The 25,330-nt window shown below is 33.6% G+C and overlaps 2 protein-coding genes across 4 annotated transcripts; one reads left to right on the top strand and one right to left on the bottom strand.

Moving 5' to 3' along the window:
• Nucleotides 1-3,070: 3,070 nt before the first annotated feature.
• Nucleotides 3,071-7,760, bottom strand: LOC129290958 (uncharacterized). 2 transcript variants are annotated; one of them, XM_054928023.1, is made up of 7 exons: nucleotides 7,634-7,760; nucleotides 7,341-7,417; nucleotides 6,741-6,873; nucleotides 6,466-6,569; nucleotides 4,666-4,837; nucleotides 4,413-4,553; nucleotides 3,071-4,325 (listed from the first exon to the last, which is right to left on the bottom strand). In XM_054928023.1, the coding sequence occupies exons 2-7, from the start codon at nucleotides 7,388-7,390 to the stop codon at nucleotides 3,351-3,353; spliced, it is 1,575 nt and encodes a 524-aa protein (XP_054783998.1). In that variant the 5' UTR covers nucleotides 7,391-7,417; nucleotides 7,634-7,760; the 3' UTR covers nucleotides 3,071-3,350. The 2 variants fall into 2 exon arrangements, with proteins under 2 accessions (XP_054783998.1, XP_054784006.1); XM_054928031.1 differs by lacking the exon at nucleotides 7,634-7,760 and having other exon boundaries at nucleotides 7,341-7,539.
• Nucleotides 7,761-18,439: 10,679 nt separating this feature from the next.
• LOC129321280 (uncharacterized) lies at nucleotides 18,440-25,063 on the top strand. 2 transcript variants are annotated; one of them, XM_054967001.1, is made up of 11 exons: nucleotides 18,440-18,638; nucleotides 21,068-21,261; nucleotides 21,452-21,493; nucleotides 21,850-21,969; nucleotides 22,090-22,232; nucleotides 22,322-22,469; nucleotides 22,570-22,653; nucleotides 23,092-23,207; nucleotides 23,495-23,553; nucleotides 23,962-24,052; nucleotides 24,469-25,063. In XM_054967001.1, the coding sequence occupies exons 2-11, from the start codon at nucleotides 21,111-21,113 to the stop codon at nucleotides 24,691-24,693; spliced, it is 1,179 nt and encodes a 392-aa protein (XP_054822976.1). In that variant the 5' UTR covers nucleotides 18,440-18,638; nucleotides 21,068-21,110; the 3' UTR covers nucleotides 24,694-25,063. The 2 variants fall into 2 exon arrangements, with proteins under 2 accessions (XP_054822976.1, XP_054822983.1); XM_054967008.1 differs by lacking the exon at nucleotides 18,440-18,638 and adding an exon at nucleotides 18,678-19,045.
• Nucleotides 25,064-25,330: the final 267 nt, after the last annotated feature.

Here is a 25,330-nt window from a genome sequence, read left to right as displayed (position 1 = left end):
TTGTCATACCAAAAGAATATTTGATTTCCTTTTCCAATTTTCCAACCTATATGGAGCATGAATTTATCCCAGACTTTGCAAATGCTACTCCATGTATAAGAACAGTTGTCCAGTCTGAAAACCATGGGAATTTTGGGTTTATCACATTTGTATTTATCACGCAAAATTCGAACCTAGAGACAATTAGGCTTATTGATTAAGCCCCAACAAAGCTTCATGATGAAAGCAATGTTTTGATTCTTCAGTTTTTTAAGGCCAAGTCATCCTTCTTTTTTATCCATAATAATTCTATCCCAAGATAAGAGGTGAGATTTTTTATTCCCATCAATCGAATCCCAAAGAAAGTTTCTGGAGATTTTTTCTAGTTCTGACAAAACATTATCTGATAAGAGCATAGTCTACATAATGTAACTAGGAAGAGCTGAAAGAACTAATTTGATAAGTACAGATTTCCCTGCCATGTTCAGATATCTACTCCTCCAATTTGCTAAGAGAGAGTTCGTCTTATCAAGAAGAGGGGCAAAAGTGACTTTAGACACCTTTGCATGAATAATAGGAATTCTAAGATATTTTTCAAGATTGCTAGAGAGAGGAATCCCTAGTTCACCACTAATTTGTGTGGCTTTGTTGATATTGACATTTTTTGAACAGAAGAGCTTTGATTTTTCTGAGTTTATGCTCTGTCCAGAGGTGCTGCAGAAATTGAAAAGGTATTGTTGGATGATAACAGCTTGAGTAAGAGAACATTCTATAAAAAGCAGAAGATTATCAGCAAAAAATAAATGAGAAATAGGGGGATCATTTGTAGTTAATCTAATAGGTCTCCATTCATTTTTTTTTCAATACTAATATTAATACAGTGGTTTAAACGTTCAATACAAAGGACAAATAGATAAGGAGAAATAGGGTCCCCCTGACGGATGCCACGAGTAGGTGTAAACTCTTTAGTAGGTTGTCCATTCCAAAGAATCTGCATGTGGGTTGTAGAGATGGTAGCTTGAATCAAATTTCTGAAGTATCTATTTATACCAATAGATTCGAGAGTATCATTGATGAATTTTCAAGACAATCTATCAAAGGCCTTTTCAAGATCAATCTTAAGTGCCATGAAACCCTTTTTACCCATTTTGTTTCCTATGGTATAGATGACTTCTTGAGCAATAATGATGTTGTCACTGCTTTGATGCCCTTGTATGAAACTGCATTGGTTATCACAAATAAGATGATTCATACAGGCACGTAGACGATTAGAGAGGATTTTAGTGATAATCTTATAGCTCACATTACAAAGAGAAATGGGACGAAAGTCTTTCATAGAGGTGGGATGGTCAATCTTAGGAATAAGAGCGAGGAAAGTGTCATTAACCATCCTAATGGAATCAGGATCCTTGAAGACCTTTTTGACAAGCTGAATAATACTATGCTTCAGATCTTCCCAGTAAGTATGGATGAATCTAGCATTAATACCATCAGGCTCTGGGGCTTTAAAAGGCCCAATCTCAAAGGTAGCATTCTTATTTCTTCATCCGTCACTTCTCTATGAAGAGCTTGAAGTTGAATGGAAGATAGGGCAGGAAAGCTTTTTAAAAAAAATCTTGGGTTTATCATCAATGTTATCTCTGTAGAGATTTTCAAAATAGGTGACTGCCATATTTTCCAGACCATTCTGATCCTAGATCCAAGTATCATCCTCAGCTTTAAGAGAAAGAATTTGATTCCTTTTTCTTCTAATAACAGATATAGCATGGAAGAATTTGGTGTTTTGATCTCCCCATTTTAGCCATTTACATCTAGATTTTTGAAACTAACTCATTTCTTCTTGCAAGAGGACCTGATTGTAATCTTCCCAAAGAGATTTTTCCAATTTCTTGAGAAAGTAACTGTCACTTTGGTTCCTACACCTATCAATTCCTTCCAGCCGACGTAAAATCCTTTTCTTTTTAATGGATATATTACCAATTTTATCCTTATTTCAAAGGGGAGCAGATGTGGTAAATTTTCAAACCCCTTTTATCCAATCATTAGTGCCCCAAGAATCTTTGACCAAAGGGTGAATAGAATCTTCAAGAGACCAAGCAACATGGCATCTAAAGGGAATATTCTGGCGCTCCTAATAGTCCTTCCTTGTAAGCTGGACTCTAATTGGGTGATGGTCAAAGCCATATTTGAGAAGATGATAGGAATCTGCCTGGTGAAAATTGAGTCTCCAATTTGTATTACAAAAAGCCCAATCCAATCGTTCTTTTATTTTTTTTTTTCCCAATTAAATCTATCTCCATGGAAATTTAATTTAAAAAAATTGAAAGAATTTATGCACTGCCTGAACTGCTTCATGGATTTCCAATGAAGAGAGTAATTTTAATTGAAGTCAAGAGATAAATAACTTTCTCTGCTAGCAACTGAGCCCTTTTTTTAAAAAAAAATAAATATAGCAGATAATACAACTTTTATTTTTGTCTCAATTTCACACCTTAATGTTTTGTAAACTAATTTAAATAGTCATTAATTTTATAAGAGAAATTAATATCATTAAATTATGCTGACATAGTTAACAAAATGATGATGTGGCAGTCATGTAGATAAATAATATGGGAAGTAAAAATGTTGACTTGGACAAGGAAAAAAATGCTACATATTCAAGAAAAAAAGCTACGTAGATTAAGTTAGGAATTATAAAAGACTAAAATCAATAACATTTCATCAATTATAATTAGAAGATTGGGTTTATGTATATTAATTAATTAATCCATATGTATATTCAACATTAACAACCTAATTTGCACGTTAGCTTTTTTGAAAGCTAATTTATCTTGCAAAACTTGGAAGAGTAACTTAATATCTAAAGCAAAGAATAATGCCTACAATAATAAAAACTAGGTTTCAGACCAAATTAATAACTCTCAAGGTAAAGGACTAAAAGTTGCTTTTATCCCTTTTACAACTCCAGTAATAAGGGTGAAATAGGAAACAAAATATATTTCCTTAGAAGATTAAGGATAAAACTGACCTTATTTAAAATGCTTCACTTGATTTAAAATGAGTGGCGCTTAGGATCAGGTGGAAAGAAGTGTAAAGAGAAACACAACGCAAGTGGAAAACCTTTATTCCCAACACAAGAATTTTTACATTATTGTCACTCAATCACCATCAACAAATTCAGCACCAACAGGATGGCTTCATAATAACAGAAATTCAAAATTTTCACTGAATGCAAAGGAAGCGATGGTATGCAGGATGAGGAAATATATTATAAACCCAGAAACTGCATGCACAACAAAAGCTAAACTACAATTCTACAACACTGTTGAAACTCATTCACAAGCAAGATCTCAAGACATATCAAGAAACTGTCACAGATCATGATGGGATCTGGTAGTATCTGATTGAGCATGAGATCCAGCATTTGAGTTTTGTGAGGAAAATAAGTTGGGGTACGAGAAATATGGGTCCTCATCCATTGAAGGTAATCTCTTAGGCCGGTGGCCAGATGTTTTGTCTTCTGGTACATATTCACTGGGCAGAGAAGAATCAAAATCTGGCTTTAGTGTGTCAAATGAAGTAAATGTCGATGAATCAGAGCCAGGGGTGGCAGTGTGAAGATAGTGGGGCTCATAATTACTTGCGCCATTATCGTTGTATACATCTGCAGCTATTTGCTCAGTAAAATTCCCAGTTTCTGTTGTTCCAGACTTGTTTATATCATTACCTGTATAAAATGGGTTCTCAGAACTACTGTCCGCACTACTTTTCTTGGTAAGCTCATTAATGCGAATTTGTGCAAGAGTAGCGGCTGAGCGAGCTGCAGCTGCAGCACGTTCAGCAGTTTCAGCAGCGGTGTGAGCAGCAACCAACACATCATTCAAGTCAACATCAGCCTCAGTTTTGGTCTTTGAAAGGGAGGGCGGTGAATCGCTATGCCTCGCAGAAAATGATCCAGACGATATTGGAGGGGAGATGAAAGGCACAAACTGTTTCTTTTCCATATTACCAGGTAAGTCATGGGGCTCACCTTTATCAGCCACTGATTTTTCTTCTACATGTTCTGACTTCATATCTGAAGAACCTCCATAACTGCTTGATGAGTGAAGCCCAGCTTCACGGGGTGGAATAGATGGAGAGGATGCAACCATTTCTGGAGCAGTGGCAACATTCACACTTGATCTCACCGATACTTTAGGAACTTCAGGAAATTCTAATGTGTCAGAACCAGAATCAGAATCAGGTTCTTCTCTGTTAAGTTGATCAGGAGCAGAATACAATGCTTCGTTGTGTTTTTCATCAGGAAGGGGCACTTTAGATCCACTAAAGAATTGTGCTGGGCCATTCTGAAAAAGCGAGCATGTGTAAAGATCATAACAGGATGAAAAGAAAAATAAACACATTCTTGTTAGTCATTAGTGCCTAATAGTTACCAGTAAGTCTTCATGTTTCTTTAAGAACTCAGCTTCTGAAGCAGTTGGATCCCAGTCTACGTCATGCTCAACAGCAATTTCTTTTAGAAGTGTCAGTTTCTTTTCTGGTGAAGGAGCACGAATTGACAGCAGCTCTATTAACTGCAATTGCAAATTGGACAAATAATGTCAAAAAAATAGCAAAAAAAAAAACCCTAAAAAAATATCATTTATCATTGCCAATGAGTCCATAGATGATGTAAAATCATAAAACCTGACGATTAACACCACAATCTGGCATGAGCTCAGTTGCTGCTGACACAAATTCCTTCCCATATTTGGCAGCAAATGACATTTGAACCTGTAACAACTCTGGCAGGTCGGCACATCTTGGCGCAGCAAAACATATACTAGATATTGCTTCCTTTAAATCTAGAGGACATTCTCTGAATAACGTTGAAGGTTAGGATATATACAATTAAAGAATATCAATGGGCTCTTCACAATATAAGTGCACAGATATTTTTAGCATTAGTATGACTCAGATTTTGTAAACTACTTCATTACTAAATTAGCCAACAAAAGAAGGGTTTAATTGCTAAAGCAAAAGAAGCTTTCTGCAAATGTTAGCCAATGATTTTATTAAATCATCACACTAGCACATGATTTAAGCCGTGACAGTTATAACAAGGAAAAGTACACAGATCTGAAAAAAATGATGACCAGAGCCCACAGGGATCTTGCCCCAACAAACCCTATTTATGTGTTAATGTGATCCCAAACATAAAATTGACCGAAGTCCAAAACTACTGCTCCCTCCATCCCAAAATGTAAGCCACCTTTACCTACTTTAAACAAAACAATAAGTTTGTTGAAGTTAGTTAGACATATCTTGAATTTTTTAAAAATTACCTAAACTTTCCAAAATTACTCTTATTAAATTGTAATCTCATATTAACGATATCTCTCTTAGAGGTAAATTTTAGGAAAAGAACATTTAATGTTCACTACATTCTTTTAGCATGTGACTTACATTTTGGGACAGAGGGAGTAGCACAAACTCTAAGGAAGCAAACTAAACCATTTCACTTAATATTACATTGCCAATATGAGGATGCAGGAGCCTAAGTACTTTTCACATGATGCAGTACCCTAGGAACAGATATCAAAATAGATTCCATTTTCAATTTGGTAGAATTAAATCAATATCGATATTATATTCAAATGCACAAACATTCTATCTCAAGTGATAGACATAACTCATATAACAACATTAAGCTCCCGTTCCATGAGCAACCTGCTTTAGGTAACATTAAGTATTATTCCAATAAAGATGTAGATAATATTCATTCAACATTAGTATCAACATGTTTCTTCATGTATTATATCCCTTTTGCTAGTTTACTTCCACATATTAGTTCTACAATTTGTTGAGACAAATGTAGGGTGAAGCTATCTGGTTGTTAAATATTGTAATCAAGTTGGGTGAAAGCAGCATAACTGATCATTAGAAAGAAGGGCAGAAAGGAGTGCAGGGACCAACTAAAGATCAATTTTTAACTCCATTAGTTCAACTTTTTATAAACCAAACCATGTCTTGAAAGTTCAATCATCAAGAACATATGGGTAAATATGCCAGTCAAATATTGAAATAAATTTAACATAGTTTTTGATCTGTCATGACTAGAATAAAATTATAAAAATGATACAATGATACTGGCAGAGAATTTAGCATGACTGGAAAAGGAAAATGTTGAAGTGCAAATATTCATTTTAAGCATTTTTAGCTTATGAAGCACTTCCTGGACCATAGTGGCCTTTTTAATGAGTCAATGTTTCAGTCTTGTTATAAAATAACTGAATTTGTCTCCAGTCAATCAGTTCTGCAAGTCATGGTAACACTGATTTGCTTATTTTAATGACAGATAAAAAATGCCTTTAGCTTCATTGGAAGCATGTCAAACACATTACTTGATTAAAATGTAAAATCTGACATGACTACATTGTCACACAAATAACAAATTGAAAGCAGAAGTTAAGCTAGTCAGTCAGATTTCACTTCTGCAATTCATACCTCTGAGATTCAATTATCGGAAGGCGGACAGCAATAAGCTCACAAAAAAGTTCAATGATCTCTTGAGCAGCCATCATATTTTCCTCTCGGATAATATGCTCAACCTGCAAAAGTTATCACATCATGAAAAGATCTACAAACCAGACTAGTAAAAGTAACAAAGAAAATAGTAAAATAGAAATAAGGAAGGGAAAAAATTTCGGCCCTAGCACGGGTTCAAAATTCTAAAACCACTGGAAAAACAGAGAGACCAGACAATTTTTCATGCAAGTTACCCTAATGCGAGCAGTAGCTTCTTGGCCAGTCTCAAGTAGTTTAGCAATGTCACGGCGCATCTGCTTTAACTGGATCTCTCTTCTGTTTCTTAGCAACTTTATGCGGGGAATTGTCAACTTCAGAAGGGTTTTGCTGAAAGTGCAAATTAGAAAAATGAAGTCCCTTACTAGGAAACTAAGAGAGAAAAATAAAATAACAGAGCTAATCCAGATAATCTAGCAAAAGACCAACAGTAAGGACTAACTAAAATTAAAAATAAATATCCTTCTCATCTATAAGCAATTGAACCAGGAAAAGGGGCCATCTGAAAGAAAGGATGCAGTGAAAATCTAGAGACCAACAGCGGCCGATTCATAAACAAAAACGGGACAATAGAATAAGTCAAGTTGAATTTACCTAACACAGCTCATTTTGGCTAACTAAAGGGAAGAAACCAATTCACCATTTGCTGCTTTTACCCAAGCCAAATTGCACAGAATAATTGAAGACTTTCTCATTAAAAAAAAAATAAAGAGAAAGAAATAGCACATAGCTAAATCAGCTAACACCAGGACAATCACATAAATGATCACTGAAAGATGTTGTCAATGAACTATTACCATTTGGAGCCTTTGAAGCCCTTGGTGAAGAAGGAATCGAGCATCGACATGGTGCTATTCTCGATCAGACTCAATCACTGAACAAAGTACAAACAAAAGAAAAACAGAAACTAAGATCGAAAACCACAGCGAGTGAGCAATATCGAAGACAGTTTACAAATTTGTAGTTCCGATTTTTTTTTTTTTTGGGGGGGGGGGGAATTGATCGAAGAAGGTGAAGGAAAATTGAGAAAGGCCTAAAGTAATTTCAAGCGAACGATGACTAAAAGAGAGAGAAGCGTTGTAACCAAAACCTTTGAATGTTCCTTAACTAGCAAGGATTCTGAAGGATCTGTGAAACCGAAGTTCATATCGTAGATTTCCTTTTTTACGTTTTTAATTTTCCTTTTTTATTAATTTAATTGATCTTCGCCCGCGTCGGTTCTGCGTGATGATAAGCGCGGAGATTATGGGGTGGAATGAGATTTTTTTTTTTTTTTTTTTACGGTCAAGAAATTTTATTGTCAAAAGCATCCACTTTCCTATAAAACAACTTAGTCAAAAATTAAAGGAAAGAATATCTCAAAAAAAAAAAAAGAGAGAGAGAGATTGTGTGCTCTCAGAACCTGTTATTCCTCTCACTTCGCTGGACAATTAAGGGATGACATTTTAAGTTCCAATGAAGTTATTTTATTTAGGTAAGGTGCTAACAAATTTTAAAATATAAAGTATGTTGTTTAGATTTTTAATTGCTATTTTTATATAATAAAATATGTTTAGATCAATAAAAAAGGGAGAAAGAGTTGTAAACTTGCGTGTTAAAATTACAAATTTTCTTTTAAATTTTAATCATTAAGATTTCCTTTCATATTAAAACTGATAAAACAAGCTGCAAATTTAATGAGTAAAATTATAAATTTAGGAAAAAAATTACAAATTCTTGAAAGTATTCAGATAATAACATATTTTACTTTTTAAATTTAATAATTAATATATGTATTTCATATTAAATTACAAAAATGAGTCACAAATTCAAATGGACAAAATCGTAAATTTAAGAGATAAAATTATAAAAAATAAAATCAAAATGCTACTTAAAGATCAATGAAATTTCTTTATATTCAAGAATTTATTGGGATTTCAGTTGAATAAAATGAATTCCTTAATTTGAGAATTATATTTAAAATTTGAACATTTATCTACAATTAAAATTTTTGAATTTACATTTATTTAAAATAATATTTGTAATTCATTTTTAAAAAAAAATTTAAAACTTAACTTTTATTAGTTTAAAATTTTAAAATTTACTTATAAGTTTATAAAAAACAACTTTAAATTAAATCTATAAAAGAAAAACTTAATTATGTAGTTTTATACTCCCTCCGTTTAAAAAATATAAGATATTTTTAACTGAATCTCACCCTCAATAAAGTAATTACTTACTTTCAAACTAACTCTATCTTTTTATATTTACCCCTATTAAATATCCTACAATAAATATAAAGTCATTATTAATAGGGACACTTTTAAAAAAAAGATAATGATTATACTTTGAACAACTAAAAATACCTTACATTTCAAATGAAATCAATCAAATTAGCTTTATATACTTATAATTTGTATTTTCTCTTAAATTAATGCATGTTAATTCTTTATATATTATCTATTCTTTTCTCTTAGTGGCTATATGTTTCCTCTCATATTGATTTCATTTGAAATACCTTTAGAATTATTCTATAATAATTTTTTATTATTAATATTATCATATCAAATTAGTTGTTTTAATCTGATTGAATAAAAATATATTAATTAAGTATATAAAATTAAGTAATCAAGCCTTGTCTTAAAAAATATGTTAAATTTAGTGGGTCCTCTCTTCAATTACTATTAAGTGAGAGTGGATGGATCTTGAATGAAGGAAAAATAGGGGATCAATAATGGTTTTAGCCAAAAGACCAAAAGGTTGTGGCAATGGTGAAGAAAGGGATGGGAAATGGGATAATATTTTGCCGATTATGGATGCTAAGGGAGGGCTCCCATAGAGAGTGGAGATAAGAAAGGAGAAAGTAAACATTATGGATGATGTGAATCTGCTACAGGAAGGTCCAACGATAATGTTTTTTGTGAAGCTTGGTGGTTGTCTTGCAACCACCCAAAGGCCATGAGGTCTTTGTCTTGTTAAGGCCAGGGATGGTGGGCTTTTGGTTGAGCTTTTCTTCTGTTGGTTGCTCCTTTTTGCTTTGTTTAGGATTTTATTGTTTATTTTATTTTTGTATTGTGCTCTTTATGTGTCTCTCTATCTTTATTTTTGCCTTTACTTGTGGATCATTTTGTCTATGGCTTGGACTTGCTTAACTCTACTATGATCATCTTTTTTTTTTGGAAGTTAGTTTTATCTTTCAAGTCTCACTTTCCCCTATTCTTAGGGGGATTGTTTGAGATGCACTTTGTTATACAGCATTAGCGTCAAAGAAGTTGGGCTCGATTGAGCATGTCCTCAAACAATCACCTTCTACTTTCCATCTCTTATGATCATATTAGACAAGAGCTTTGTCTACCCTTAGATCTGCAAGGTTTTGACTTTGGCTATTTGTTTGGTTTAGGTGCTATGTTACTTTGGGGTTCTTTGTTGATTTTGTCCTAGTTTGATTTTCTTTTCTTGGCTTTAGTGATTGTATTTTGTTTCTTTCTAATGAAATCATGCTTCAGGTAAATAAATAAATAAACAAGTCAAACACAGGTGTTTTATTGGCTAGAAAATTTAGTTGTTTTAATTATTTTTAGAGAATTACACACAAGTTTTAGATTATTAATTATTTTTAGGTCTTTGTTATATTCCTAATTCCTAATCTCAATTGTTAATCAACCTAATAATAATTAATTATCTTAATGAGATCTCAAACTATTTCTCTTGATTCTTTTTAGGGAAAATCACAACTAATGACCCTTAGAGAAACATATTCATAGTTGAAGACCAATGAATTCTGATTTAACACTGCAATCCCTAGGGTCTTAACTGTAATTAATTTTGATTGTGAAAATACATAATTGACCTTAGTGTTTGAGTTGACACCCACACCCATCTTTTTGAACCTTACCCCACTCTTCACTTCTTCAGTCCCTTACACCCAGTTCAATCACCACACCAGAGAATATCGAAGACCTCATTTTATTGTTGTCCTCATCTTTAATAATAATAGGCACTAGCGAAGCTCCATCAGTCACTATCAACAATCCAGGTTCCCTCTATTAATTCCATATCACCTTGCTATTATTGTCTTTTGTTTTCCTCTCTTTTCCTATTAAAATCTTATAATTATTTTCATTTACTGAATTTATTATCTTCAAAAGAAACTAATTTTTTTAAGGATCACAATGTTCCATATAAGGTCACCCGTACTTATCCACAATTAATACTACAAAATCAAGGTAATAATGGAAATAATCTAAATGAATTATCAAATTTGTACAATTTTTATAAATGGGATCCCAAATTTTTAAAACTTAAAATGATATAAATCATTTCATAAACTAAAATTAGAGCAAAACATGTATGTAGAAGCATGGACATCATACAAGATAAGATGAAATCAAACTAGGGTCAAAATAGCAAAAAATTAATTCTAGCACAATTACGTTGCAGCATAAAATTTTATGCTATAGCATAAACAGCAGAATCTGTGACAGCAACAAGTTGTCACGGAAAATTTTCTGGCCAAATTTTCGATGCTCACCAAATCTCCATCTGACGTCCGATTGAGGTGACCTAGGTGTCTATAGAAAGCTTTCTCCAAGCCTTAACTAATGACACTAGTTTCACATTCAAATCATTTCTCAATCAAAAGTTGGACACTAAAAGGCAAACTCATACTTTTATACTTTCAAAACATAACTAAGGTGTCTAAAACTCAATCCAAGTGCCAAAAGCCCACACCAACCCTTAGACCATACCCAATAGACTTAGGACAACCTATATAACATACCACAACAACCAGTTATCACATATTTTACAAATTCAACTCTCAACCTTTTGATTTAAGAAATAATAAGGGGAGGCATTTTGACTTCAAAGCTCAATATAATCCAATACAACCATCCACATAGTTAAATTTATATTTGCATTAGTATTTTAACCTTACTCTTATATCTCAACTAAAAAGATACCACATACACTAGGTCCAAAATACACCTTTCAGTACTCAATATTTAATAGTGCAAGTAATAACAAAATATAATCATCCTAGTTGACAATATCAATTAATTACACACATGCAACTAAAATTACAAGAGGCTTACAATAGGAAACTGAGTTTCCAAGCCTCTGGTGCTTTCCCTTTGTCCTTCTCAAAACTAGTGCCTGTAAAATGTTAAATAGAGGGGTGAGTACAACCACTCAATAACCAAGATCCACCTAATCTATACAGTTGCATATTAATTAAAAATAGATGCAATTAGTAATAAACACACACATAAAGCATGTGTGATAATGTATAGCCTCGGCCACAATAATAACAACCATGTGACTGAGCTTCAAACACATAATCACATTTATATCAATAATGCGCAACTTGGGGTCGCAATAATACCAACCATGCACCCCCAAACTGCACCAAACCACAATGCTAACAACTATGTGGTCGAGACTAAATACATGATCATATACCAACCTTATACCCTCCTAATTACCTCCAACATGAAATCGGTAGGTATTTGGTGGCTATATCCTTCACGAACTAACCCAGCTTTCCACTTGTAAGGAGCTATCAGGTCAGGATCAATTTACTCACTTGTGTAATTAAGTTTTCCCTAATACTAATAACCATGGGATGTCATACCCTTAATATAACCTCTTTGTGAATCGATGGAGACTACTTAGATTCGGGTCCCTCATAGAACAAGTGGAATAGCCTCAAATCAATCATGGGACAAGGGCCATTTCTCGATTTCAATGATTAGTGCCAAGGCAAGCTCCCGATTCTAATGGTCACTGTCAATACCACATGGATTTATGAATCTACTCATCTCTCTAGACGAACTCTCGCCAATGATCATTCTATGCACGTATGCCACATATTCATGCATCTCAATCACCAATCACATAACATGGATTCACATATCCATACTAACATTATCCACTCCAAATACCAAATACCATATAACAAATAGTATATACTCACATAATCTCAATCATTATCATTATTTATATGTAAGTGAACATAACACTTTAACAAGATCATCTTTTCAAATATGCCAATTTTGCATCAAGGGTTTAAAATAGCAAGCATGTTTCAAATCATTCATTTCAATAAGAATCTATTAATATTTAACTGCATAAACCAAGTTCCCTCGATTTATTTAAACCTTTGAGAGGTTAAAAGTTATCCCTCAATTACAACTTGCTTGTCGAGCTAAATTCATGCTTACTAGTACTTCATAAGGTTAGTCTACAATTACATTAACACCCATCACTAATAATTATTAAAATTACCACTTCCAACATCTAATTTCATACTTTAACAATTAAATTTCTCAACTACAAGATCAATCTCACATCTAATGAGTTCCTTAACTCCCATTAATTTCATTTAGCTCTCAACAACTTAAATAATCACTAGTATATAATTCAACAACCTAAAATCATCATCAATGTCACGCATTGCTATCTTCCAACTCTCAAATTTCAACATTTTAATAACTCAAAGCTCTCAACTATTGAGTTTACTAACCACATTAGGTTTATTATCTCTCATTAGCTCCAACTAACACTAACACAATCCTTAATCAATATTAATGGAAGTCATCTACTTTAAGCACCACCATTTATGGCACTTTATGATATAATTTCATCCGTAATTAAAAGCCCACTTTTATGGATGCATAAAGCCACTATATGTAGGCTTAAATAACTTAAACAACTCTCATTAGTTTCATTTAGACTAATGAATTTGGATTCATAGCCTTAGGTTCAAAAATCATCATTTCCTAACCTCAAATCTCACTTTCAAAACGTATAGAGAGAACAAGAAGAGATAAGGATAATATACCTAGGTAAAATCAAGTTTCAATTACCTCCAAAATGCCCAAAAGTTAATATCCTAGCAGAGGAACAACTTACTTCATCGCGCTCCCTCTGTTTCTGGCCTTTTCTCCCTATTTCTAACTCTTTTCACGTTTTTAAAAAAACTGATTTTGTAATTTATACTGTAGCATAAATTTTTATGCTACAACATAATGCACTGGGCCAAAATTTTGATTTCTTTTCTCTTCAATTTGAGCTCAGGTAAACCAATTCACTTCCGAACTTAATCTAAAAGCTAAAACCAATCCCAATAGCTATCTCTAACTATTTTCAAATCCATTTATATTTAAATTTAAAAATTTATCCTTCATTAACTTAATTAATCAAGGGAATAATTTTTTTTTAGATGTTACATTCCATCATTCTCTGCCTTTAAAATTCAAAAGGAAGGCATGTTCAAAAAGACTGTACTCAATCATGAAAATATTTAAGTTGTTGATGAATATTTCTCATTTATCGAACAAGGTTTTCTTAATTTTAGGCATGTCTTCTCCAGGAAGAAGCTTAATATGCTTTCTATATAGTTTGTGACTCTTTGATAGATTCTCGGCATAAGGCTACAAGCACCCATTATTTCTTAAAGGGGTGAAGGTTGCTAAGCAAGTTTTATTTGCTAAGTAGCAATACCCTACTATCAAACACCTATTATTGTTATAGATTGAAGATGAATGACTCCTTCTAAATTTCTTGATTTCCATTGAAAATGAAACTTGAAATTTTATTGTTGAAGATTGAAACTTTACTCTCTGTTTCTTCCCTCTTTATGTAAATTTATCATCAAATGAGAATTTGATATAATTAGTCTTTTTTCTTCATTGACGCTGCTATATGATTGATTTGAGATAGTTCATTTTGTTACTTGGTAGTAATTTAGTTTGGTTATTGGGAAGGAAAGTCTAACTATTGAATTATCTATTGTTAAAATAATAATGATATATTGTCGCTATTAGAATTGTAAGTATGAATTAGAAAATAGTGTAAAAATTAGTTAAAATCTAAAACTATTAAACTTTTTGTTGTTAGAATAATCATGATATATGATGGATATTAGAATTGTAATTGTAAATTCAAAATTAAGAGTAAAAATTATTTTAAATGGTTGTAGGTTGATATGACAGATGGCAAGTGATAGATAACAGATTTTTCCACATCAGTCTTCCTCCAATTGCCATTGACTAGCCAACCTTTAGGGAGGCCATGAAGTAGAAGGATAGAATCACAATTCCAAAAACTAAAAGGTTTATCATTGTTCTAGATATGGCAAGGCTTCTCAAACTCACAAGACTTGCAAGAATCCAAATTCAGGCTAAAAAAGTAGGGAAACATGCAATAATATGATGTAAATAGATGCAGAATTTGATGAGTACCTATTACTACAATGACAAGTATTGGTATGAAATTAGGTGAAATTAATATTGTCTATGTACTAGTTGCTACAATACAATGGCAATATTTGTTAATTCAGGAATAGTTTCTTGTTAAAATGGGAAAGGGAGTTGTTTTTTCCCGAAAGATAACTTGTTCTTCAAATTTCAACATTTGGTTCTATTAAGGAATTGATTGTTGTTAAAAGGGAATCATGACTTGTTATTTCCCAAATGGTGACTTGTTCACCAAACCAAGACAGTTATTACTCTCCTTTAAATGGTTAATCCTAAGTGGTGACTTGTTTACCAGACCAAGACCAAGACAGTTGTTACTCTCCTTTAAATGGTTAATCCCAAGTGGTGACTTGTTTACCAGACCAAGACCAAGACAGTTGTTACTCTCCTTTAAATGGTTAATCCCAAGTGGTGACTTGTTCACCAGACCAAGATAGTTGTTGCTCTCCTTCAAATGGTTAATATTCTAGACTTTTTAATTAAGAAGTTAATTGTTATTGAAAGGAATGATGTCTTGTTATTTCCTAAATAATGACGTATTCACTAGACTGAGACACTGTTTGCTCTCTATCAAATGGTCACTTATTTACTAGACAATGATAGTTGTTGCTCTCCTATGAACATTTTAATTTTTTACACTAGTTAATTAGGGAATTTATTCTTGTTAAAATCGAATGTGTCAAGTGTTTCTCAAATGGTCACTTGTTTATCAGACAATAACAGTTGTTGCTCCCCATAAATATTTTAATTTTGTGAACTAGTTAATTAGGAAATTTATTCTTTTTAACATCAAATGGAGTCTTGGTTTTTTTCACAAATAGTCACTTGTTTCACCATACCGAACACTTTTTGATGTCCATAATGTTCTACACTTGTTGATTAGAGAATTATTTGTTGTTAAAATGAAATGAAGTTTTGTTTTTCACGAATGATCATTTGTTCACTAGACAAAAACGGTTGTTCCTCTCCATGAACATTTTAATTTCTCGCACTTGTTAATTAGGGACTATATTCTTATCAAAATCAAATGGAGTCTTGGTTTTTTTCAAGTGGTTACTTGTTCGTCAGACAATGATAGTTGTTGCTCTCCATAAATATTTAATTTTTTGAATTAGTTAATTAGGGAATTTATTCTTGTTAACATCAAATGGAGTTTTGTTTTTTTTTTGCAAATGGTCACTTGTTCACCATACTGGAGTACTTGTTGATCTCCATAATTTTTTGCACTTGTTAATTAGGGTATTATTTGTTGTTAAAATAGAATGAAGTTTTATTTTTCATGAATAATCACTTGTTCACTAGACAAAAATAATTGTTGCTCTCCATAAACATTTTAATTTTTTGTACTTGTTAATTAAGGAATTTATTCTCATTAAATTTGAATGGAGTTTTGTTTTCCTCAAATGGTCATTCACCAAACAATGATAGTTGTTGCTCTTCATGAACATTTTAATTTTTTACACAAGCTAATTAGGTAATTTATTCTTGTTAAAATTGAATGAAGTCTTTTTTTTTTTTTTTTGCAAATGGTCACTTGTTTACTATACCAAAACACTTATTGATCTCCATAATTTTCTCAACTTGTTAATTAGGAATTATTTGTTGTTAAAATAGAATTGAGTTTTGTTTTTCGTGAATGATCACTTGTTCACCGGACAAAACTAGTTATTTTCACACTTGTTAACTAGGGACTTTATTCTTGTTGAAAATCAAATGGAATCTTGTTTTTTCTCAAATGGTCACCTGTTTACCAAACAATGATAATTGTTGAACATTTTAATTTTCTACACTAATTAATTAGGGAATTTATTCCTGATAAAATTGAATAGAGTTTTGTTTTTTCACAAATGGTCACTTGTTCACCAGATCAAGACATTTATTACTCTCCATGAATATTTTCATTTTCTGCACTTGTTAATTATAAAATTTAATCTTGTTAAAATCAAATGGAGGCTATGTCCCTGTCAATTGCTTATTACCAAAATCTAGAACTCTCAAAATACATAATCTTGTATTATATTATTTTTTAAAAGAGTCCAAATAAATAGAATAAGAAGTTCAAGCACAAGGGTTGATGTGAACTTAACCAAAAAAAAAATGAAAAAAGCAATCTATTGTTTAACGCAACACTTGCAGTAGGGATTTTTTTCCATAGTTAATCAAAGATCAATGTTGAAGATTAATGGTGAAGAGATTATGTAACACATCTTTTTTTATTATAATTTGTGACATCGAGACAAGAAAACATCTCAACAATGACATTGAAAAGAAAAACGCAGAGCTAAAAGCTATACAAACTACTTGGATTCGCCTGGAACATATGAATGAAATATAGAAGATGGGACCAAGAAAAAGGGAGAACAGAAGAAAAGCAAAGCATATAGAGAGGGCCAATATTTTTTTTTAAATTTTAAACATCAAGGGCAAATATATATTTTCACCATATAATTAATTTCACTCAAGACCCTAAAGGCTATGGTGTCAAATTAGAATTCATTAATCCTCAGTTGTAATAGCTTATTTGGTACCATGGAATTAGAGTGAGAAAATTGGAAGTGGAATCAATAATTTTGTGTTTTTGTTACAATAGAAGCCGATTCTTTAGAGAACCCACTTCCATAAAAAATGATGGAAGTATGTTCCTTGCTTCAACCCATGGAAGTGGGTTCCATGTCTCTATTGGACCCCTTTGGCCTTACCTTATCGTTCTCCTCTGTCTCCCATGATATCTGCTGACTGCTTATTGCACCCCACCAACCCCCACTTGCAATGACATTCCTCCATTAGTGACGGCGACGACAACTCTACTAGCTGCGGTGATGATTCACCACCAGCAGCGTTAATAGACCACAACGATTCTTATCTCTTTGAATGGTTCCTACTTGCGATGGTTAGCAACTCACCACTAGCAACATTAAGGACCACAATGATTCTCGTCTCTTCCAACAATTCCCTACTAGCAACATTGAGCGACCACCAATAATGATTTTTCCCTAGCAATAATAGTGACATACCCCTCTATCTTTACTGTCGTCCTTACTGTTGTTGCTTATCTCTCTCTCTCATCATCACTATCATCTCCTCCAATCCTTTGCTTCATTCATTTTTCTTTTTTGAGCTTTTGTTTGTCAATTTTGTTTTGTCTCATATTCGATTTTGGTGGTTAGGAAAATGTTGAAATTGATTTATGACTTTGCTTTGTACTCTTGATTTCTGCATCTATTGCTTTATTCATTTAAATATGATATGCTTGATTTTTGGACAATTCTTAATGATGGTAGGGATGGTGGGACAATAATTTAGAGATCTAATAGAGTGGAGGAAAGTTTTGAAATTTGGTGAGTCAATTTATTTTTTTTTATGTTTTATAGGTATTTTAGTCTTTTCATAATATAAATATAATATTAAATAAAATTTTATTTCAATTTTATTGAGATATCAAATATATTTTTAAATTTTATTTTTTATTTTTATTTTTATAAAAAAAAAAAACTTCTTCATATCAAATGAGGCATAAATGTATTGCTTCAGGTTCCTTGATTTTGATTTTTCGTGCTTTTCAGAACTTCGACCCAGATATTTTTCCATTTATTTTATTTTTATAAAATTTTTGGGCCAACTCCTAAGATTCGATGATTTATAAGCCATAACTCACCCCTTTGTAATGACGCCGTGGAGACAGAAGCGCCCAGATAGTTGTCCGTTTCCACCGCTGCCGCCGTCGCCACTGCGATCACCTCCAAAGAGCTAGTCACCGCCGCCGCCGCCGCCGCCTTATTCCGATGCTGGTCTGTACGCCCGTCACCTTTCGATTCCTTTGCCGTGGTTAGCCGCAGAAGAGAGAACAGGCACAAAGTGGTGAGCTTATTTTGTTCTTATCTCATATCTTTGTGTACTCTCTTTTCCTCCATTAGCGTGCTGAACTGTTATAGCTTCATCTGCCCCATTGCCGTGGCTTGAGCTTACTGATTGAATCGGTGGTAGCATTTTCCTCTCCTATAAGTTTTGTATATCTTCGCTGCTTTTGGAATGAGAAAACGATGCAAAATTCTATGAAATTCACGCATAAGGGTGCAAGAGAGTTTCTTTATGGAGTTTTTGAAGTTGTCATCTATCGTTAGTCTTCAGTTGTGAGAGATTTTCCTCATGACCTCAGCCTTCACACTTCATTCATCTCGCTGGTCTCCCTCACTTCGTTCATCAACAGTGTTTCTCCCTCTCGGTGCCGTCTCTTTACTCATTATCCGTCTCACTCATCTCAGCAGGTAGGTCACATGACTCTATTTTTACTGTTTCTATCGTTCATCCTCTGCTGGTTCTTGCTCTGGCTCGTTCTCAGTCGCTCAGTCGCTCATCTCAAATCCTGGAAGTGATTAGTTATAGAGTTTGATTTGTATTAGAACTAATTTTATTGTGATATTTATGGATCTTATATATCGACGGGTATTGTTGGATTTTTCGTTGTTGTGGTATTTCTCGTTGTTTGTTTCCCTTGAGCAAAGGGCACAGAGGTTATTTTTACTTAATATTCAAATTTTAGATATAGAATTGATGATCATGATTCTTCGGTCGTATGCCCAATGATGAACGCCTATTTCACGATGGTACTTTCAACAATCTATGAAACTACTCCATTTCTTCTGCCTCTCTTCCCAATGCCATTGCTTGGTGGTGGTGGTGGTGGTGGTGGTGGTGGTGGTGTTGTTGTTGTTGTTATACTAGTAGTGTTGAGATGGTGGAGGTTGTGCCTTGTGCGCTGCCTATGTCAAGACTTGATGGGCTCCTAGAGTTGTTGAAGTGCCCATGCTCATACCCGAGGGCACAGCTAACATTATTTTTGTTTAATTTTGTCAGAATATTGTAGAGACATGTTTATGTGCTGCACGCTTTTATTTTGCCCATGCCAATCGTTGCCTATGATTTTGAACATTTAAGCGATCAACTTAACCAGGGTACTCGTTTTGGACTTTGCTGTCCCTTTCCCTCGTTTGTTGTGTTTTAAAATTATTTTCATTCCCAGTATTTAACTTGACATATTTGTGGGAAATCTTTTTTCATATTGTGATTATTTTTTTTTTCCGGTGGATTAATTATAGTTCTAATGGGTTTTCTCTGTATTATGGGGAAAAAAAAAAAAAAAACTATTTGTTGTGCTTATGAGAGATGCGATCTGTTTCTTATGCTGCTAAGAATTAAGTAGAGTTGCAAAATTTTAAGTGCAGTTATGTTCCTCTTCTTTGTTAAGAGGGATAGAGGAAGGCCTAAGAGAACAATACTCTTGAAAGTTGTTGAACGCAATCTCTTAATTAATAGTATTTTTAAAAGTTTGGTAAATGATAGAGTATAATGACGTCTTGCAATCCATGTAGCCAACCCCACATAGTGGAATAAAGGCTTGTTGTTGTGTGTTCCTCTTCCCATTTCAAAACTTCAAAATAATCTCTATGTTTATGGATTCCTTTTTTGTTTTGTGTTGAAAGGAGATACAACATAAAAAATTGTATAGGAGCAAAGCCTAACCATACTAACTCCTAATATAACACTGTAAATAGAGAATATCATCAGAAGTTTCCTCATATTAAGAGTAACGCAAACAAGATTATATGGCTGATGAGGGTGACTCAGTAGATAAGCTCCATGTGGATTGGTGGTAAGAACAAATTGGATTTGTAAGCTCGGTTGATGCACTATCCTATCTTGTGAAACAGTGAATTGTCATACCCTCCTTATCTCCGCTGAGACTGCTGTGGATTTTCCTATTTTAATATCGAACCTTGGCCTCCATTCTAGAATTTCAGCTGCATGAAAATCCAAACTCGGCTCCAGGATAATACATTTAAGCTTTCTATTCTTCCACATCATTTGTAGACTTTATCAATGATATTAATACTAATATTAGTATAAAGTACAGTTACACCGTGCCATTGAGTTTTTCAGTGATCATGTGAAGGGTATCATCATTGTTTGTTTTTCAAAATGTAGCATATGTTTATGGTTAACTTTTCTTTTCTTTTCATTTTTCTGTAAATGTTTCTGTAGCATATTTAGTTTTTCTATTTTTTGTAATCATCCATGTGTAATGCAATTGCTTAACTTTATCCTAATTCTCACCATTATGTCATACGGTTGGATGGTTTTGGCACTGTTTTCACACTTCACAATCCATTACATTGAATGAGTAATCCCCTGAAGATGGGGAAGTAATGGAAAAGTGTTGGCAGAGAATGGGAAAAGTAATTGGATGCCAAATCTATTTCAATAATTGCCTCTTTCATATTTGTTATCAGATTCCAAGAGTGTTTTAATTACATCTTGAATTGAGACAAAAAGATGAATGCCCCATCAAGTCCATCTCTTCATGATGATGAAGACAATAATGAAGAAGTTTTTCTGGATGAGTCTGACATCATCCAGGAAGTTGCCTTGGACAATGAAGATCTTCCTGATGCAGATGAGGAAGAATCTGACATGGAGCAAGTTGGTAGGACTGCTGCGAATCAATTTGGATAGCTATACCATCTTTTATACTTCTTGGTGTTCTATATTTTTTCTCCGTGAAAATTGTTAGCTGTTATTTTGAGACTTGTACTACTATTAAAGCTAGAATCAAGATGTTTTACTTTTTTACTGATTAAATGTTTTTGTTAATCATTTTTATTCAATGATTTCAGAGGAGCCTGATGATTCTGTGCACATCTTCACTGGTCATTCTGGTGAGATTACTATCCTTTAATGTGTGTTTTACCTTAAACATTGTCCTTACCGAACTTTTGATTATATTAACTAAAAATTCAGTATTTCAAATAATTTTAGTTCTATATAACATTCTAGGGAGCACAAACCATCAACTTTTTAGGCAGGTCTTTCTTAACATGAAATTATTAGGTTTTTGCTTCAAAATATTTCTGTTGTGTGTAAGTTCATTGCTGCTGAAGATTTTATTCATTGGCTGATAATGTTATTTACCTAAATTTTTTTGAGATCATGTGTCATATGTTTGAACGAGATTTTGTTGCATCAACATGATTTTTACATTTCATGTTTCCTTGGATTTTTCCCCCTTAAATAGGAGAATTATACGCAGTTGCCTGTAGCCCAACAGATGAAACACTGGTTGCAACTGGGGGAGGTGATGACAAAGGGTTTCTTTGGAGGATTGGCCAAGGAGACTGGGCTTCTGAACTTCAAGGTTTTTGACATAAAATTCACTGATGGGTGTATAGTGACCCAGGAGAGAGTTATAATGAATGAAATTTTCATATCACATGACAACTGTCATATTTTGCTGACTTTTTGTTGTATCATATAGGTCATGGAGATTCAGTAAGCAGTTTAGCTTTTAGCAGTGATGGGCAGTTGCTTGCATCAGGAAGCTTGGATGGAGTTGTTCAAGTCTGGGATGTACTTGGAAATCACAGAGGTTCTCTGGAAGGTCCTGGAGGGGGAATTGAGGTTAGAATGTCATTTTTGTTTTTGGGTTGCGCTGCTCTCCTTGACTCCTTCTAGTAATAATTGAATTGGTTAAATGTGTGACCTTTCAGTGGCTTAGGTGGCATCCAAGAGGACACCTACTATTAGCTGGTTCTGAGGATTCCACCGTTTGGATGTGGAATGCTGATAGAGGTGCCTTTCTTGGTACATTTGCTGGCCATGGTGGTAGTGTAACCTGTGGTGATTTCACTCCTGATGGTAGTAACTTCTCTTCATCTTGATGCACATTTTCCCCCTTTGCAGTTGTTATTGTTCACATTGATTTTCCGATCTGCTTATGTTTTATTTGGTGCTGAAGGGAAAATAATATGCACTGGTTCTGATGATGCTACTATGAGAATATGGAACCCCAAAAGCGGAGAAAACCTTCATGTTGTGCGGGGTATGTAAAAATCACTTTTGATGCATCGTTCTTGTTTGTCGGTTGTAAGGTCCGGCACTTATTACATCCAAGTATGAAATTAAGCAAAGAAAAAGGTCAAAGCCTGCATTAACCTCCCACTACGATGACCAGAAAAATTGTGATTTACTTTTCTCAATATCATTTGTCTCTCATACTGGGATATCCATCATGCGCGCGCGCGCGCGCACACATATTTTTAAAGTTAGTTTGTGTTTGGAGCTTCAATGAAAATCATACATAGGAGCCTGTGATTTCTATTTGTCAATTAACAATCTAGTGTTGAAATTCTAAATAAATATCTCTTGCTTTCATCATAGGATTTTTAAATGATTGGCTGTAGGTTTCATTTTCTCTCTTTTTACTATGCATTTTTAGGTCATCTTAGAAGTTTTTGACATATTTAACTTTCCCTTCTAGGTCATCCATATCATACTGACGGGCTGACATGCATGTCGATAAGTTCAAGTTCAACTCTTGCACTTACTGGTTCTAGGGATGGATCTGTCCACGTTGTGAATATTTCTACAGGGAGAGTATGTCCTACAATTGCTTCCTCCATGATTGATAAAAGCCTCTTGGTTCTGCATTAAATAAAATATTTCAAAACTTTCAGCTCATACTGTGATATGATTGCTTCCTCCTACTCATTGTAATTATAATTTATAAAAAAATTCCAGTTTAGTCAATTTTTTTAACCTGCTAAGATTCTCTTTTACTGTGCTGATTGTTCCTTTTGTCTATAAGCTTCATTTCTTACTTAGGACTTTCGGACATTATTGTCAGTTAGGTTTCTAAAGAACATTTCCATTGTGGTTGACAGGTTGTTAATTCACTGGTTTCTCATTCTGATTCCATCGAATGTGTTGGGTTTGCACAGAGGTATGCATTAAGATTGACAGGCATATCTCTTGACTGTGTCATTGTGCACATGTGCTGCCTAGTTCATATAAGTTTGACAATCTTATTGTCTAAGTTGTTAGAATAGTGTTTTCTGAGGACCATGCGCTGACCAGATTGACTGTGATATTAGGAAGAGTGTTTTTATTGAAGAAACCCAGTCTTTTTACTGTCATTAAGAACTTAACTTTTTAGGGGATGTACCTCTTGGGCATTTTACAAGTCCCTGATTAGCTAGGGTTAAGCAATTTTAATCAATTTATTCACAAAGATCTATTACTTGTTCCTCTTTCGTACATCTCCTTCCCTCCTCTTCTGCATTTCTTTGTTTATTGGCCTACAACAAGGGCATTAATATTACTTTCGTTTCTTTCGAACTGTACACGATAGTGACTCTTGGGTGGCAGCTGGAAGCATGGATAATAAACTTGTGATATGGGATATAGAGCATTCATTAACCCGAAGCACTTGTGATCATGAGGTATTTTGAATTTTGTTTTGCACAAAATTTTTCATTCTTGTGTACTTCCTCCAATCCTATTTATAAAGCAAGGAGAAAATAATTGTTTTAGTCCTATTTATAAGTCACATTAATTTTTCATTACAAGCTTCTTTTTTAACCTTTCATTAAATGTTAGTGAGAAAAAGTATGTTGTTAAAGCATATTTAATAAAAACAGAGTTGAAAACTTAATAAATTTTTAGACAGAATTAATGAGTTTTAAGCTTTTCCTCAGTATCGGTGAATATGTTGGAAGTCACTTATAAACAAGACTAAAGGAGTATTTTAACAAGTTACAAGCTAATTTTCCCATGGCTCGCCAATTATGTACTTAGGTTTGGGGTTGTAAATCATCATTGCTAGTCTGAATAAAGATGGTTTTTGGCATTTGAACAGGAGGGAGTGACATGTTTGTCATGGCTTGGTGCTTTCTATGTGGTAACTGGTTGTGTGGATGGAATTGTGAGAGTGTGGGATAGCCGATCTGGTGAATGTGTGAGAACATTCAGGGGGCACGCTGATGCCATTCAATCTCTTTCTCTATCTGCTACTAAAGATTGCGTTGTTTCTGTCTCAATTGATGGTACTGCTCGTGTTTTTGAAGTTTCAGGGCTTCTATAGAGCAGTCTCATGTATAATTTATGGGTCTGCAGGTTTCAAATCTTATTAAATGATCGGGATTTTAAATCTGATCCCACATAATGGGATAAGGTTTTTTTTGTTGTTGAAGTTTCAAATATTTAAAAAGTAACTGGGTGTGGGTCTTATGCGTTGCATTTTTTATAAATTAAACGAGTTGTTCAATTTTTTGCATATGATTGATGTAGCTTGCTATGGAGAATTACTTTAAAGTCTCCCACAACACATTTAAATGGCACAAGATCAATTGACAAGATATCAATGGACCTTGTGGTATTTAAGTATGTTGGGGGGGGGGTTTGCGTGTATTTCTCTGTAAATTTTATAATTATATTGATAATTTTGTATTTTACATTAGTATTTCAATTGAGCTTGGGATCCATCTAGGCAGGCAATTTTTCCACGTGGCGTTAGTTAAAAGAATTAAAAAACCATTGGCATGTTCTGTATGAGTGGTTCTTTGCATTTGGTTTTTCTTGAAATTGATTCAATTTTATAATTAGTGATCCTAGTAATAAATTGATAGAGATGGAATTTTTCATGAATCTTGGATGTTTGATTTGGTCATTGACTCATTGGTACCCAACATTTCATGCATTTTATATTTGACGGTTTCTTT

The sequence above is a fragment of the Prosopis cineraria genome, unplaced genomic scaffold (assembly GCF_029017545.1).
Source record: "Prosopis cineraria cultivar Desert tree isolate PC_DT_omini unplaced genomic scaffold, ASM2901754v1 PC1, whole genome shotgun sequence".
In the NCBI taxonomy this organism is placed as follows: domain Eukaryota; kingdom Viridiplantae; phylum Streptophyta; class Magnoliopsida; order Fabales; family Fabaceae; genus Prosopis; species Prosopis cineraria.
The sequence above is the reverse complement of the archived record's forward strand: the minus strand, read 5'-3'. Positions and strand labels throughout refer to the sequence as shown.